The following is an 18,330-nucleotide window of genomic DNA, read 5'->3' as shown; positions in this document are numbered from 1 at the left end:
TTATATATATATAATACATTTGGGTTATGTAGTATCTCGTAACACTTACTTCGAGTGCCGTGTGGTTTCCGGCACCAATACAAAAAAGAATAGGACCACTCTTTCCAATGGATGTCGTAAAAGGCGACTAAGGGATAGGCTAGCAACGTGTCACTATTTGAATCTCAATTCTATCATTAAGCCAAATAGCTGAACGTGGCCATTCAGTCATGCATTCTCGACGCTCACCGCTGGGTCTAAATATGAAGAGTAGGTATAGTTTATGTACCTTGTGTAAGTACACTCCACTTACAAAAGATTTCCTTAAATTCCCGTGAGAACGGAAAATAATAAGGGTTGTTTAAAGGGGATCTGATTAACAGAGGAGATCGGGCTGGAGGATCCTGGTGGAAGACTTGAAATCTTTCTTGCATACAATATTGAATAACCACAGTTCTTTGGCTACGGCAATCACTCAAATCACCATGGTCATTAAATGCTTGTGTTTGTTTCTGGATACTTACCTACTGGATGTACCTAATTATACCACGATTGATAAGCAACTTTCCCAGGTATAGATACAAAAAGGGATAGGGATAAAACAAAAACTAATATAAAAATTCAAACATCTGTATTTCAATGACAGTTTTAAATCAATGATTTAGTCGAAAACAAAATTTTAACAAATTACTGCGTTAAATCTAATTCATTTTGATTGGATAAAGCAAGCGGACAAAATAAAAACGCATCGCTTAAGTATATAAATCTATTAAGGACAATAAAATTTGTGAAAATATAAACAATATAGTCAACGGTATCGCGCTTCGCGAGACTTTCTCCAATCAACTTTGTACGCAGATTACAGTCTAGCAAGTCTACACTTAACATTATTACAACTTCACTCTTTCAGCAATATAAAAGTATTCAAACTGATCACATTGGTATGGCAGTTCCATGGAACTCCATGCAACACTTAACGTACCAACAGCTCGAGTCTATACATGACATTTCTCGAGCCCAAGTGCCCTACTAGACAATGGAAGTAAACTCTTATTGTACTCTAACATCCCAAGTAATTATGCAAACTATACACACTTGCACTCTCATCAAAATGTCACATACCACCCTTACTTCCTTATATGTAAAAAACATTGTTGATTCATCTTAATTAATGAGATGTGGTTTTTCCATCGTTGGTAAAATGCAAAAAAATCAATCACATAACAGACTAGTATCCAAAAACGCCATCGAAAAATTACATAATTTCTATTTATTGCAAAGGATAGGCCACAAACGAAAGGCAATTTACACAAATACATAAGCTCAATTTCAATTACGGATTTCATAAATCCAAAAAAAATTAATGATTTGTAGTCGTTTAAAGATAATAAGTAAAAGTAGATCAGCACAACTATCTCAATATAATACGATTTTTATCGACCGTCGTCGGTCTTCGGCGGGCGGTGCCGCCTCAACATAAACTCACAAATACTCTACATATCGATAAAAACTATTCAGTCGTTTTTATTTATTCATAAAAATATATCTTTAAAAGGCTCAAATAAAACTGTATCAGCTTCATATTATACCGTCCGCGTTGCGTTCGGATATTATCACTGGTGGAATATTTCCATTGGCACAGTGTTCCATCGCAGACGATGTTACCGTGCGCGTGTTGCACTCCGTTCAAGTTTATTTCGCCTCTGACAGACGCGAAACAACGTTACATAAAGAATCTACATTTCGAAACGGAAATTACAAGCTGTCTACCCAAGTTGTTCACGCAATTTATAGTGCCTGCTCCCATGGTTAAGTAAGGGTCCAAGGCCTACCTTATGTACGCGACCAAAAATAATGGATAGATTAATGCTTTCCATTAACATAGTTGACATACGTTCCCATAAAAGCAGAGGTGTACAGAACATCGACCGACTGAAAGACCGACGAATCGACCAATAACATAGCTCCATTCTTTCCGAACGAATCCTGATTGGTGTCATCATGTTCACTTTCTCTTTAATGGGATACCTACATACAAACAGTGGATTTCAAATTGCGTTCGCAAACCATAAACGCAATGTTTAATAAATACTACACTGGCAAGTCTAAAAGGGGTTTGAACCTTCGTGTATGAAAACTGGTATCAAAGACCTGCCGCCATTTTGATTTCAACATGGCGTCTAATCGACGTATTTTAAGGTTCTTTCCCATAAATTTAGCATCTGTCAGAGGTTATAAAGTACAGTCGCGGTGGGTCGTTTTATTCGCGGCGGAATGTTCGGACAGCCGCGTCTCTCGGGCCAGGGACGCTCCGAAGTCCGACCAACGGCGGAAAAAAGGAGGCGACCAGATTTGGTACGACCGACTGAACCCCTTCACTCATTCTAGTTTAGTTGCATAATGTTCTTTTAAAGTTATTAGATTTCCCATGACAATTTTATGAAATAGATTTCAAATGTTTAATCTATTCCCTCGATGGTAATTTTATTTTGGAGATAAAAAAGGAATAGTTTTAAGGACGTTATGCAAAAAAAAATAGAGTTGTGACTAGTAATTACTGTGGTACGACTTGTAGCTCACATTCTCTCAGAGAAAGAGAAAAGAAGACAGAAAAGTCCGGTGCTATGCATTTACACTCTCCAATCTTCTTGAACTAGCACTACCACTGCGTAATTCACTTAATTTCTATTAAAACGAGCGTACCGCTATTCTATTTAAGCAAGCATACCGCTATATAAGCGTACTGCTCAACGGTAATACTAATTTCAAGAGTACAGGGTTGAAATTAACACCACACCAACAGTAAATCACAGGCTTTACGACGTGACACACTACACTTCTCAGCGTTTTGACCTGTTCCCAATTAGACGTTCCGTCTGATTCTTTAAACCGCCCGAAGTAGTACAAGGGACAAAACAAGTTTGACATTTGCACGGAATAAGAAAACAGATGAAGTCGTATAAGTAGGAACGGGTCCTAATCGAACAGTTGACTTGCAGACTTGAATTAAAGATCTGTTTAACGCAGTAAATGTAATGTATCACGGCCTAACATCGGGTTCGCCAAGCCGACCGCCACGCTGGCGTCGGGGCTAGTGCACGGGCAGGGGGGGCTTGTCCTGCAGCCGGCGCCGGAGCAGCTCCGACTCGGTGGGCGGCGACAGGCCCAGCGGCGCGCAGTAGTCCGCCGCGCACCGGCCGCGCGCCGGCGCCGGGCACGGCCCGCACTCGCAGTCCGGCGACTCCGGCCCCGACACGGTCACCTCCGGGCTCGGGTAGCAGGACTTGGACGGCCGGATGGCCGGCGGACGCTCCATGTAGGAGTAGTTCATGGAGAAGTGCTGCTGGATCACGCGGTTCACCGCCATGGCCGACTCCGCGAAGTTGGACAGGTTGCGCGCTGACATGTTGCTGTTGACAAGAATGAGGATTTATTAGTTTGGTTAACGTGTGGACGTTGAAAATTAGTGTAAAAAAGTTTATATCTTCAATAGAGTAGTATACAATAATGACGTACAGGCTCAAGAACATCAGAAGTGGAATGTTTTGATCCCCCTTCTGATGTCAAAGATGTCAAATAGCAACTGGAGACCGCAACTAGACGTGCAGTGTCAGTCTTTCTTTCCTTCCTATTCTCATTATATAGACCCAACTATAAAAAAGTAAGAACCTGGATATAAGAACAACCAACCGCTTAATGTTGATAAGCGTCTACAGCAGCGGAAACCTCGCAAGCTTAGTCTTCTATTGACGAAGAGAATCAAGTAAGCATCTAACAAAGTTATAGAAACATCAGAAGTGGGATGACCTAACCCCTTTTCTTCCCCCTAAGAGCTAAGAACTAATTCATATAAATCAACTGATTATTTAAGAGCAGCGGCCGTCTTTCCTTCCCAAAGTAATAAGTAAGACCCACGTAGATATAAGAGCACAACTAACCGCTTGATGTTGATGGGCGTCTGCAGCGGCGGGAACCTGGCGAGCGGGTCGGCGCGGCGCAGCCAGGCGTGCTGCAGCACGCGCTCGGCGCTGAGCCGGTGCGACGCCTCGCGCACCAGCAGCTGCCGGATCAGGTCCTTGGCCTCGGCCGAGATGTGCGACCATTCCTGCTCGGGGAACGAGTAGCGCCCCTCCTGTTTGGGGTAACCGTTGGGGTGAGTTAATAACACTGATTTTGGGACGGCATTAAAATTGAAGAAATGTGTGCGGTATATATCTTATCATCAGATTGTGCTGCTTGAAGTTTCGACCTTTTTTTAGAAAGATTGTTGGACGAAATTTCTTGACAGCGTAACCTATCTCTCATCTTTGCGTGTTTTTTCTACAAGATACATCATTGAATTACATTCACACTTAGGTCGCACAATCAGCATTGTTACTGATACGAGACCTCAGTATGATCTCCTCACCTTTATGTGATAACCATTTACGTTCCTAATTTACAAGATCATCTAAACTTCACGGTAAAAAATTAGTGTCTCTCCGTTTTCCGACTCTGTGAGAACTTCTTCAATTCATCTAATAAACATTTCCTCACCTGAATGGACCTGAAGAGCAGATCCTGACAGGCGCGACAGTTCTCCCCGCGTTCCCAGCCGCAGTCCGAGCCGCAGTCGGCCCGGAAGGGGGGGTACCCGCACAGCAATATATAAGCGATGACCCCCAAAGACCACAGGTCACACCGCTTGTCGTAGTGAGTGGCGGCGGACCCGGCGAAGAGGGACACCACCTCCGGGGCCATGAATTCCGCGCTGCCCACCTGTGGACAAGGAATTGGATAGGTTCATTTCAATGCGTTTATAACCATCAGAGCCCTGAAATACTCAATCTTCCTGTGGTCTATATTCGTTACAGCATTGCAAAATACAACACACATGATTCCACCTTGTCAGGCATTGAATAAAAGTTTATCTACCTAATGATATAACATTTTCACGCCTATAATAATATATCACACTAATCCTTCCCAACAATTCATGTAACATTTCTACGTCATTTTCGTAACGGGCTTATTCCCTAAGCGATAAGGCTGCCTAATTACCAACTGCGTAACATACAGATGATTTTACCCCGGGTTCGCCCATCATAATCCTATTGTCCGGTTAATGGTACGCGAAGGCAAGCGAAACAATATGCTTATGTAATTTGGTAACCTGATATTTATACTGCGTAAACATGGGTGATTTGTAGTAAGCGTTCTAATATTCTTTGGTCACGTGATCTAGTCGACTTTATAATGTTTAGGTGGCGTTAATAGTGTAGTCATTATATTAAAACAAAACTAAATTTTTATTTAAAGATAGGCATTTTCCATTGTTACGTGTGCTAACTATGTACTACTATTTGGTACGAGAACTTCAGAGGTGGCATAGACCTAATATAACATGACCTAGTTTTGTTTCTAGACTCACGAGTGCGAAGCAGATACTACATGTAAATATTTTAACAAGGTAGAAAAATTCACGATCGATTTATCTGAACTTGTAGGTACAAGCTCGTATTTTGAAGATCACGTGAGTTTACTGGACGATTTTATTTTAAGCGAATGAACTTTGCTATCGTACCGCAAATAATGATATACTTTAGTCAGAAGCCACATCACCATATTGATATAGCAACAATGCTGATTAACGTACTGTCACTTGTTATTGAAAGATAATAGACATCTGTGTTAATTCGATACGCGAATGATAAGAATAGGAAATCATGTTTTTCACGCACAAGCTACAATCCATCGAGGTCAAATACCCACTTGATAAATGATAAGGTTAATTTACATAAACTGACGTAAAAATGTTTGTTCCAAATTATTTTTTTACACTAAAATTATGAATAGGATACTTATTTTTTATCTAAATTATTATTATATAAAGTTTGCATTCGGTTATCTTATCGGAAATGTCAAAATAAAGATGTTTTGTACCTATATGAAATGAGATTAATTGCCGCCTACAAGGATATAGAACGAAGTGGTATCACCGCATATGATTCTTCGCATCAATATGGAACGGTATCAGTAAAAAAAAATACGTCGAGGAAGCTTGCAAATGCAAAATGGAACTGAAGGTGTATTCAGTATCCAATCAGGCTAGGCTCCCCTGTAAGATTAGGCGGCATTCTCTGCAATGGCATAGTCTAATGCTCTGAGATTCCATCAAAAAGATAAGAAGAGTCATCAAAAACTAAGTCCGCTACTCATAATTAACTAAGTATGTTGTAGTCATATGCGACCTTCTCACTGATACACAACATAATACATTACTGGCTGTCAATAAAAGAAAAAATTTACATTCCAAATTCAAACACTAACCGGGGTCATCAGCTGCGGAGTGGCCAACGGGCTAGCGAGGCTCGAAGTGAAGCTGATGCCGCTACCAAGATCGAAGTCGCAGATCTTGACCGGGCAGAGCCTGTCGCGATGCACGCATAGAATGTTCTCCGGCTTGAGATCGCGGTGTGCGACGCCCTTGCCGTGTAAGAAATGTAAAGCGTTCGCGATCTCTCGCACGATTTCAGCCGCTTGCGGCTCTGAGAAGTAGTGGTGCTCCTGTATACGGGAGAGGAGTTGACCGCCGTTGATCTGGAACAATAGAAATTATAGCTCAATTTCGTTTGTATAAGAATATAATTTGTTAACATCAGGGATTAGAATCTTGATAGATCTTTGCAGAATGAGAAAAAAAATCAAAATGGACCAACAGATAAATTAATAAAGCCTTAAATTTCTTTTATAGGGCGCTTTGTTTTAGAAATGTATTTTTCAACAAAAATACAAAAGGTAATCAAGATTGTCTGCCGTTATATTTCAGAAAGAAATGCACTATATGTGTAGGTAAGTACAGTAGTAGTAGGGAAAGACGTTCGTCTGCATATTTCTCTGATAACAGAACTGGGTAAAACCAGATAAAAATGCAGACAGCATAATCTCTTTGCACTCTCACCCATGCGTGATATTAAAAATATTTATATATCAAATTAACACTTCCAACATCGTAATTATAAAGTAGGTAATATAATGTTATACGTTTATATTATCCTATAAACCAACATCTAATAGCCTTAAATTCTATTGTAAAAAAATTATAAACTAACTGTCTAAGATTTAATATCTTAAGAAAAAAAAAATTATTTTAAAATTACCTTGACAGTTTTTTAAACTACTTATTAGTTAAAGTTTATGATAAAGTTCATGTTATGTCTGTTTTATTGGTCAAGTCTAATTATAAATCAACCTATTAATAAATTTATATCGAGGAAAACATTACAAATTAATAATATAAACACTGCCTGCGTCCTACATTAGATATTATACCTACCTTATTGCGAAAAACAAAACACTATGTACTTATTAAGTTAAAATAGGTATAAAATTATCATCAAATAGGTACGATCGCGTTCATATCTGCAGTCATAGTTTTAAAATTCTTACGGGTTAAAATAGCGTGCACTGTGGTTCCACTAGACACACACACACATGCATATTTAAAAAGAATAAATTTTCCATCAAATGAATACGGTCTTTAAAACCAATGATTACTAAGTAAAACAGTTTATTATTCTATGACATATAACATAACAAAACAGAAAGAGACGGTAATCAACGATTGCCGAACTGGGCCCGATAATTGTCGATCGAGATATCGTCGTCTCTCATTATTTGCATAAGATTTGCCTATAGAGGGAAGCCTGCGACTGCCAGACTTATGTCATTTCAATGAGGTTGAAAATTTTTCTGCACACGACCCTAACATAGGTAGTGGTTCCTTTGAAAGTTATTGACTAGCAATTTTATTACTTCGTGTGAGCAAGTGAGATCTAAGATATATTAGATAATCTCGCTTGCTCACACTCGCTTGTTCTAGTTACTAGTGTTACTTGGATTCCGAAGTTATTCAAGGATTTTTTTTGTCTATTTAAAAAAAAATAGTGTTACTGACAATTTTTAATGCTTCAAGGTGCCATTTGAACTAAGTAACTGACTGACTAACTAACTAACTGATATCTAAGAATTACAATACCCGTGTTTCAAACACGGAAATCAGCAAGAAATATTAAACAAGAGGGAGCAAAATAAAACATTCAATAATTAAAATTAGTAAATTTTATTGAAATAGTTTACCTATAGTTTTGTTTACATATTGATGATTAATAAAGCTATACATACAGCATATTGCACTAATTGTAACATCTACTTATCTCCTGTTATTAAGGTTACAGCTTAATTATTCGTTTTCATAAAGAAAAGATATTGAAGCTGTCCTTAAAATACTTACTATCTAAGTAGTAGTTTTAATATAAACTGGCAGAACCTTTCACGCACTATATGGACTCGATACACAGGGTAGTTGTCTTGCACAAATGATATTGCATATCATCAATGGGATAAATACACCGCACAGTTGGTAACATGGTTTCTTCCAGCACTTGCACATAATGAGCAGCTGTAGCGCATCCTGCTATCCACATCTGTTCCCCAGGTCCAGCAGCACTCATCCAGCCCCACATATTTACAGATATGTGTCCAGACTCCATATTTGGCACAATATTTTTTTCTTCATACCGAGTTGCATTTCTTCGCCATAAATGAAGCCTACCGTGTTGCGATGACGTAAACGAACTTTTTTTCCGTAAATATCGCCTTGTTCCAGTCAAAATCCAAATACTGCCCAGCAAATTCTAAATGTTTTTGCTTATTTATTTCGGATAAATACGGCTTTCTTGCTGGCTGTCTGTGGAATAGTCCCTCACGGTGCAAACTCGACGAACAGTAACCACTGATGTGTCGAACTGTTCCGCAAATGTTCTGGTCGGTATGAAGCCATTATTTTCGTACTGTTCCACCATGGATCTCCGCTGTGTGGCGTGTCGCTGTGTTGATTAGCGGACGACGGCCGCTGCGCGGTCGACTTTTTACACTACCCTATTCTTGATGGCGCGTTACCCAACGCTTAACCGCTTGTTGTTTATTGTGTTATTTGTGTGAATGTGTGAGTGATAGCAGCGGTGCAAGCTATAAAGTTTTGCGAACTATGACTGCAATTATGAACGCGACCGTACAACAGATAGTACCTTAGAAGTATAAAGGTTTAGTACAAACTTCTGTAAAAATCAATTTCAAATGAATTCGTTAACAATAATTATTAGGTACTAAATGCTTTTATATTAAAAAGGGTTGTTGCCGAGGGGACCCAACCGAACCCCTTAGAAATGTAACTTTAGTCTTATTATTTGAACTAATAGTACCTATTATTTGACCAAATTTAAGTTTCTGTGAGAAATATGTGGAAGTTTTTTTTATTTGATATAAAGAATAAAAAAACGTATTTCATTACAAAACAGTAAATATTTAAACAATGAACTTTATGAAAATATTATTCATAAAATGAAATGCAACAATCCATATGTTTACAGTATATTTCCTTACGATGAGTAATGCCCTGAATATTAATAAATTAAAATTCCTTCGACATGTGTCAGGTGCAACGATTGAATGTATAAAATGGTGGCGTGACTATGAAATGCCGTGTGGTTCCCGCCACCAATACAAAACAGAATAGGACCACACCATCTCTTTCCCATGGATGCCGTAAAAGGCGACAAGGGATAGGCTTACAAACTTAGGATTCTTTTTTAGGCGACGGGCTAGCAACCTGTCACTATTTGAATCTCAATTCTATCATTAAGCCAAATAGCTGAACGTGGCCATTCAGTCTTTTCAAGACTGTTGGCTCTGTCTACCCCGCAAGGGATAAAGTAAGTACTTACAGTTCCACTTCATCAAGCACAAACAAAAACAACCAAAAAAAAAAAATAAGATCAAACCAACCTTCTCGAAGACAAGGTAAAACTTGTCTGTGTCCTCAAAGAATTCAATGAGCTGGATTATGTTCGGGTGTCCCTGGCAGTAGTGGAAGGTTTCCACCTCCCTGAAGACGCGGGCGCGGGCGTGCCCTGGCACTTTGTCGATCACCTTGACTGCGAACTCCTGGCCCGTGTAGATGTTCACGCACGTCTGCACTGAAGCGTAGGCACCCTCGCCGAGCACCTCGCCCGTCAGCTTGTACAAATCTGGGGACAATCCCAAAGGTCAGAAATAATGGAACAACAAAGACTGGTCAAATTTAAGAGAAAGAATGAAAGCAAACTTCTCTCCTCACCTCGTTGAATCAAAGCTAAAGAGGGTGTTATTGTGGGTACTGAAAAGTCTACGTTTCACAATATAGATTTATTTTTTATTCAAAGAGAACAAAGAACACGCAAAGAGGACAGTGAAAAACCCAATGGCAACACAATATTTTGAGAAAATAGAAATACAAATATAGAAAGTTCAATCAAAAACTGTGAAAACATGCTGTTGATTGCACCCGTGATCTAGATAAATAGTATCTACTTAAGTAACATAATATTCTTGATAAGTTCCAAAATTTGGCAAAGCAAATAAAGTAAGCAGTATTTGCAAAACAATTGTCTCGAGTAGCAACATCAAACTAGGACTGATAACTTGCCAACTAGGCCGGAAGTCTATCATACATACATACATACATAAAATCACGCCTCTTTCCCGGAGGGGTAGGCAGAGACTACCTCTTTCCACTTGCCACGATCTCTGCATACTTCTTTCGCTTCGTCCACATTCATAACTCTCTTCATACAAGCTCGGCGGTTTCGGGTACTTTTGACCTGACCCTTTACCAGGACGTCCTTAATTTGATCAAGATACGTTCGTCTAGGTCTTCCCACTCCGACCTTTCCCTCCACACTCTCCTTGTATATCTGCTTAGTCAACCTGCTTTCATTCATCCTCTCCACATGACCGAACCATCTTAACATACCCTTTTCTATTCCTGTAACTACATCTTCTTTCACATCACAACATTCCCTTATCACGCTGTTCCTTATCCTGTCACTCAATTTCACACCCATCATACTCCTTAACGCTCTCATTTCCACTGCATTTATTCTGCTTTCATGCTTCTTTTGCCATACCCAACTTTCACTCCCATACATTAATGTCGGGACCAACACGCCCCTGTGCACAGTCCGGAAGTCTATCCAGTGACGAAAATAATTGAAGTGGGCATACACCGAAAACATTTCCAAGAACGTTATTAAGATAATGTGATCAAATCATCCGGAAGACCGTTCCTGTTACTATAGTTACAGATTGATTTGCGTCCTTTTGAATTACTGCCGTCGAATTGAGCTAAATGATTGATGTAGATGAACTAAATGAAATTAATGACGGTTTTAAACAGTTGCTTGATCAAAATGTAATTTATGAAGTAGTTGCTTTAATGTTAATAATAATAGATTGTAATTTAGACCGAGCACCAAGGGAATCCGATACAGTTTTCCTGCCTACTCGTGTCGACGCAGCAGGTTTACCGATCAAAATGAACTTTATTGAGTCTACCGAGAATACACCACTCAATCAACAGAGTGTGGGCGGTTAATTTTGCTTCCAATGCTAACTTTGTACTTTGACTTTGAAAGAAACAAAGAATATTTGCGTCAATATCAGCATATATTATGTAGTAGGTATATGTATTGTACACTTAATATAAATTTGAAAATGAATTTGCATAAGTTTACGAACTGCTTCATAGGCCAATTGGATCGTCATGATATTGAGTATTTGTTATTCTTTTGTTTTAAGTTTATACCCACTTTTTTACTGGTATTCAAATATTGAATCGTTCACTGGATAGAAGGAAGGCATTATAGAAAAACGTTGTAGATTTCGTACCTACTTGATCCTGATTTTATCATCGTTAGTATCCTATAGAACAAGAAAACAATCTTTTATATCTTAGCATGGACCTGATTTCTGCTTAATCTCAATGTCAGCAGAGGCATCTCTTTTTCCACCTGGCGTTAATTCCGATTACATCCACACTTCTCTAGAAAGCAGTCGTTGTACCTTTTGACCACGATCCTGATCCTAGATTGACTATTCCAGCTCTATTGTGCCCTATTTATTTTTATTCTTGAAGTAACCAACCTTGGAAGCATGACGTGACAACGGAGCTGCCAGAGCGCTTCTTCCTGCGGCGCTGCCTGCGCGCCTCCTCCTTGCGCCGCTGCATGTCCTCGCTGTCGGGGATCGCGACCGGCGCGGACGGCTCCGAGCGGCCGACCTCCGTCTCCCGCTCGCTGCCAGACTGGCTGCTGCAGCGGCCGACGCCTGGAAAGAGACAGATAGCGTTACATATTTTCTTAGCGGTACAAGCAGAGGCGACTTGTCATGAACATGAATATGTAGCGTTGGATGTGCGAAGTTTTGCAAAGATGGTGCTCGAGTAGACTGAATTGACACATTGAATATCTAGAATATGGCTGACCAAGAGTAAGTTCTTTTTTTTATATTCATTGATAGGAAATTGTCTTCATCGATGCTTTACTGCAAAGGGTTACACACACATTATATATCTTGTAATGGTAATTTAGTATTCTAGTAAATAATATCATTGAGTTAATTAACTTCAATGAATAACAAAACCCGTTAGGCTGTGAATAAATTCGGAACGTGAACCGATCGTGATAAAAAAAAGACAGAATCTTTGAGCATGGTGAAACTGAAATGGAAGTAGTGTGTTGCCGAAACCGATAAAAAATGAAAAACAATCGACCCCAGCTTGGCTCGCTCGAGCACATAAATATCGCAGAACATGACATATGCCACATAAGCACAATACGCAGCGCAGCCCATGTCAACAGCTCTCACTTCGCTTTTGGTGCCAGCCCATTGTTAAAACGTTTTCACCGTATTTGGTTTTGAAATTATGCCTCGGTGCATACATATACAGCCGTATAAACACATCGGAATATGCAAGCAGATATTACATATTGTACTTTTTGTTCTGTTTCTAATGTTGCTTCTAATAATATAGATTTCATCGTTAAAGATGTTAACGAACTGACGTTCATTGCGTTGGCGTTTTGAGACTAAAACGCGGAAGAGTCAAGAAAGACTAGATGAATCATTAACGTAAGTTTGTTGATAATAATTTCATCGTTCCTGAATCGTAAAACTGTTCAATGAGAACGTACGATATTATTGTCATCGATAATAATACCTAGTGTTGCACTGTATGATACGTGACTGCAGGCTGAGTTGGCAAACAAAGCCGGTTCAACGACCTACGCAGCCGCACCCATAGCAGCGCATACGCGCCCACACGTTACGCGATCATCGGCTCTCGTAAGATTTAGTCAGCTACTGGCCATCAAATAAAATCGTGTAATCAATAAACACCTAAATTTTGAGACCACTGCCACACTCAAAATGAAAAGGAAATATTTCCAAATTTCCTGTTCCTAGAACCCTTGGATCTTTCGAAATCATTTTTGTCTGGTAGAAACAAACTTAACCCACATTCTGATACGTGGTAACAAGATAAAAACAAAAACATCTTAATCTCGACACATCATGACGCATATTTTAAAACTTCCTATGAAACTCGTGCAGGAAATCGCGGTGGATCTGTTGGTAATATCAAACTTGAAACAAAGTCACGTCGCCGCCTTCCTCGTACTTTGTTCTGCGCCGATGTTACGCATACAGGCAAACACAATCATATAGAACATGTTACAAAATGACGTGCCAGAAATCATAGTTCTTCGATGAATACACAATGCGTGTAATTATTGAACGTTTTATTCGTCGCGAGGTAGATACCCAGTTAAGTGATAAAACAGGCGAAACTTAACAATTAACAACACGCGATGACCTCAGCGCTGGCGTGTCTACTGAATACCTACTATATCTACTTACAGCAGGCAATAGCAACAAGCAAATGCGCAATATGCGAACTATTGTAACAATCGGGTTCGTGGCACACCCACGCATACAATCACCCGATTCAAGCTTCCTGTTTATGTGTTAAATTGTTCTGAATGTTTATAGAAACTAACATTTAAAACCTATATTGTTATAGATTATAGCTAAATCTAACTAGTTTAAATCAGATTATCTCTCGTTTAAATGACAAGATACTAATTTAATCTTAGCCTATTCATGGTGTTACCCCGCCGCTTAGATGGGTGAATAGAGAATTTAGAAATGGCCCATTATTCATTGGATGCGGAGGCGAGATAATAACGGATTAAAAGATTAGCTACGCACGAAACCTGCTACTGAGACTGGGTAGGTATGTACTTGCTTAACAGGTATTTATAAGAAAAGTTATACAGTATCTAAATCTACGAAAACTTTAACATGAATGCATATAATTCTGTCTAAAAACTGTTTATGCATTAACGAAAAGTACGCTGGGGTCCTAGGACATAATCAAAATATAATCCTTCCTGCTACTATAACTAACGAGAATATAAATATCTACTTAGGAAAAACAAATGACAATTGTGTACATAAAGTAAAATTATTGCGTTGGTTACTCCGCAGTTAGGAGTATCAACACTCAAGCTGGAGTATCGCATACACCTTGTCGCGTGAGGTGGCAGCAACTCCGCGTGGCAGAACACTCGCACGCCATCAACAACGTGGCTTTGGTTATGTAAAGACTCGACAACCGCTCCCATATAAGTATCGTATGATCATAAAGTTTCACTCAAAACTCTCAATAAGTTCTCGGACCTTACCGAAACAATAGCCGAACCCAAATCTGTAAAGTTGACGCTAAAACAAAATCATGTCAGGTGAGCAACAAGGTTATTTACAATATTATCTAATTCCTTAATGGGTCTTAAATGTAACTAAATAAACATTGACTCATCTTTACGCAAATTAATCCAGTCTATATGCAAATCATCAGACACAGTTAAATTAATATGTAATTCGACAGCATTTTGCTCAATCACTATGATTGTTGGAATATTAATTATCTATGTTAGGTAGGATTATTTAATTTACTTCTGAAATTGTCACCTAAGGCTCTTTAGTCTGTCTACTTTCTAATCTACCAGCCACGAATACGCTCTCTAATCTATTGATCATAAACCTATTATACTTTTGTCTTATACCCCTCAGGTAAAGCGAAACGAACGACTTTCTAATTGCATGCAAGTAGTGCCCTTACTTAAAGAGTCAATTGCTCTCTAATATCTCTCAATCACAATGGAGTACGATTGTATCTAACCCATTAACTTGAGACTATAGATCACAATGGAACAAACTGTTTAAACTGTTATGCTGCCTACGCAAGATGCTTATGTAGACATTTCTGAAACTAATAAACATAGTTGAAATTAATTGAACAGAGAGAGCAAAGTCTAGGTGGCTAGAAGTAGCTCAGAGTATTAAATAATTGCCAAGGCGGCCTGGCACGGCTACTGAACTAACTAGATAACATCTGGGTGAAACTTTGACGAGGGCATTTCAAAATATACTCGTACCTAAGTAACTACAGTACACATAACCACTTTCACCGTTCAATGATCTAACAGACGAAACGACCCTCGAGTTGAGATAACACATGTCGCATATAGCACGATAAAACGAATAACAAGGTGGAAGCGACCAAATATAGTACTGATTCATCTCAACATTCAAATTGAAGCTAAATAGAGTAAGCCAGAAACACAGACAAGGATGCACGATATGATATGACGTGAGCAGGAGCAATGAAATATACAGTAGTTGCACCTTTTACCCGCTTTATATATAGGACCCAAGCGACGGTGTAGGAAATCGATTCGTAAAGTGAAGCGCAGTAGACCTTGCGGGGCGAGGGGGGTTTGTTGCGAACAGGGCATGGAAGTCCGTCACGGTCAAGGTTACTCTGTATTACTATTACAGCCGATAGATGAGATTGAATAAGTTTAATAATTAATTTACAATCAACGAATAGTAGATAAACTGCATACCAATTTTTCATTAGATTCAACCTCCTTTTCACCTTCAGAAATTTTGTTTCTTTATGATATAGAAAAGTATATACAGGTGGTACTCTACTTTTAAGCCCACATTTGTTTTATTTGTATGATCAATTACATTGTTAAATTATTTAGTACCTAGCTTGTAAGTTTAGTTTGTAACGCAAAAAACAAAGGCCCAAATCATCAGAGGTCTAAAGTGTTTAATTTATTCCTCATAACCATACGAAAGAGATTAGTTAGTGTAATTTTCAAGGTCTTACATGAAACGCAATATCATATACCTACCTACTGGAGACTTGTTTTGTTTTAGTAAATAACCTTGGCATTGAACGCGGTGGGGCGACGCGCTTCAGCGGCCACGACGAATCGACGTTGTCGAGAGTAATGAAATTTCATTGCATTATACGCATTCCATATCATGAGTAGGTGGTACCTATATGTGGTTATGGGAACAAGTCTGGAAAAAATGAATTGGTCACAATTAGTTCTAGATAGACTACAGACTAGTAAAACATGTGACTCTCCTACAGATTGTTTTGTTATGATGAATTTGCACGTATGAAGATTGAAGCAATATAATTTTGTTGATGTGAATTCATATTAAATATTTAGGTACGATAGGTAATCCATTTAACATTGATTATAATCAGTCATAAAACTTTACCGGCATGAGTTTTCAAAAGAAATCACCGGGGACACATTTAGGAAAATAATCAATACGAGCTTTCATAGGTAGGTATCTTGATAATCGAAATCAGAGTCATCACCCAGTTCATCTGAATTCATGCATTCACATGTCCCTCTTTAAGATAATAATAGTTTTTACATCATAAACCAAAAGGAAAGTAGAAAAACAAATCCTTTTGTCCACGTTCATGTGTTTCACGGCAAATGAGCCGAGAACACAATACGGTTACATCATGCTGGTACCTAATGTGCGCGGAAAACATTACAGAACAAGAATTTGGCTCTGCATTTTCAGAATATCGTCCGACTATTCTCATAAATACCTTTTTTGTTTATTTGTTTATTACAAAATGAAACGGTGTTTTAAAATGATATTGATATAACAGCAAATTATAATAGCACAAATAAGCACTTGTCTTTGGTTATTTATTTTTATCCAAATAAGAGCAGAGCTCAATTTTTTCCTTGAATAAGCACTTACGTTGCGAAATTGCATGTTATGAAACCTAGGTTTCAGTTACCTGACGGTCAACGTCCTTACTCCCACCAGTTATGTGAACTTTGACATTTCAAATGTTTGAAGCTACATCAGTGATAGAGCCAACAACATTAGTTCGATTTTTTTTGCAGCATTTTCTTTAAGTCTACTCGTAAAAATATGACATTCCAATTCAACATTGCTTCTATCCTCGAGTAATTTAAGAATTTTTAACTAAAATTAATGAAGAAAAAAATCTTACAAATAGACGAGCAATAACAATAATCTCTCGTCATTCTCAAATCGTAACACTGCATAACATTACTGCATATTGAGTGTGGTCAGTATAAAGTGAACTTCAGAAAATCAATAAAAGCAACCTATTATTGGCTTCTAGGATCTATTTCAAAGGAAACTCGAAAAAGAGAAAGCTAAATATTATAAAAAATACTTTTCTTATGGTGATTACAACAGAATAAGGAATATGATTGACGATATATAAAAAAAATACAAGGAACCGGTAATACAATACATCATTTTAGACACTCGTTTCAAAAAGCACGTAAATGAAGGGGAAGCCTACCCTCACTTGCTAAAATTGCACCTTATATTACGGAAATGAAAACCAAAGCACCACAAATTAAAACGAAGATTTTACAAAAAGTATTATTTAACATAATATGAAATGATTCGTGAAATTAATGGTCGAATGTGAATAAAGCAATTTAATACAACAAGCTTATAAATTAAAAATAAATTCTAATTCAAATAAGATTATTATAAGAATGAGATTGTGCGATTGCTTGCATATGTATTAAAAGTGCCTTCTTTTGTAAACGCTTTAACGACGCAGCAGATGTAAAAGCCGATCAGATTAACCAGATGATTAATGTAAATAAAGTAGGTAGACATGGTACCTACTGTTTCGCGCACTTCATTCAATAAGCAAGCAGTCGCTCGAAGTAAACTGAAATATTAGATTGGAACTTACCGCTATCTACACTCTCTTCTGAGACCTTCTTCACCATCTTGATAATTGCCTGATGCGTTGATACAGCGATATTGAAATGAGTAGGTGTTCTACTCTTGAAAAGCCGCTTTCAAACTTGTGCAGCCACCTTCTCGACGTGAAATCGGAACGGCGTTAAAGGTAAGGTTCAAAATAAACGCCAAAATTAAAAATAATTCGAAGCACCACGATCGAGAAGGATTCACGGAAAGTGTGCCGGAAGGTAATAAACAAACACTGTAGAAGGCGGAATTAAAAACTGCTGATGTTGTTAACGATCCATCCTACACACGCCCGCCCGTCTGATGTTCTAAAATCCAACTGCCGAGTTGGGGCCACTC

The 18,330-nt window shown here is 38.5% G+C and overlaps 1 protein-coding gene across 1 annotated transcript; it reads right to left on the bottom strand.

Moving 5' to 3' along the window:
- Nucleotides 1-593: 593 nt before the first annotated feature.
- Nucleotides 594-18,326, bottom strand: LOC106130221 (MAP kinase-interacting serine/threonine-protein kinase 1). The gene is made up of 7 exons (XM_013329013.2): nucleotides 17,972-18,326; nucleotides 11,980-12,162; nucleotides 9,805-10,046; nucleotides 6,289-6,558; nucleotides 4,516-4,737; nucleotides 3,918-4,111; nucleotides 594-3,389 (listed from the first exon to the last, which is right to left on the bottom strand). Exons 1-7 carry the CDS (start codon nucleotides 18,006-18,008, stop codon nucleotides 3,071-3,073), a joined length of 1,467 nt encoding a protein of 488 aa, XP_013184467.2. The 5' UTR covers nucleotides 18,009-18,326; the 3' UTR covers nucleotides 594-3,070.
- Between the last annotated feature and the right edge of the window lie 4 nt (nucleotides 18,327-18,330).

This window comes from Amyelois transitella, chromosome 7 (genome assembly GCF_032362555.1).
Source record: "Amyelois transitella isolate CPQ chromosome 7, ilAmyTran1.1, whole genome shotgun sequence".
NCBI lineage: Eukaryota > Metazoa > Arthropoda > Insecta > Lepidoptera > Pyralidae > Amyelois > Amyelois transitella.
Note: the sequence above shows the minus strand (reverse complement) of the source record. Positions and strands in the feature narration are given on the sequence as shown.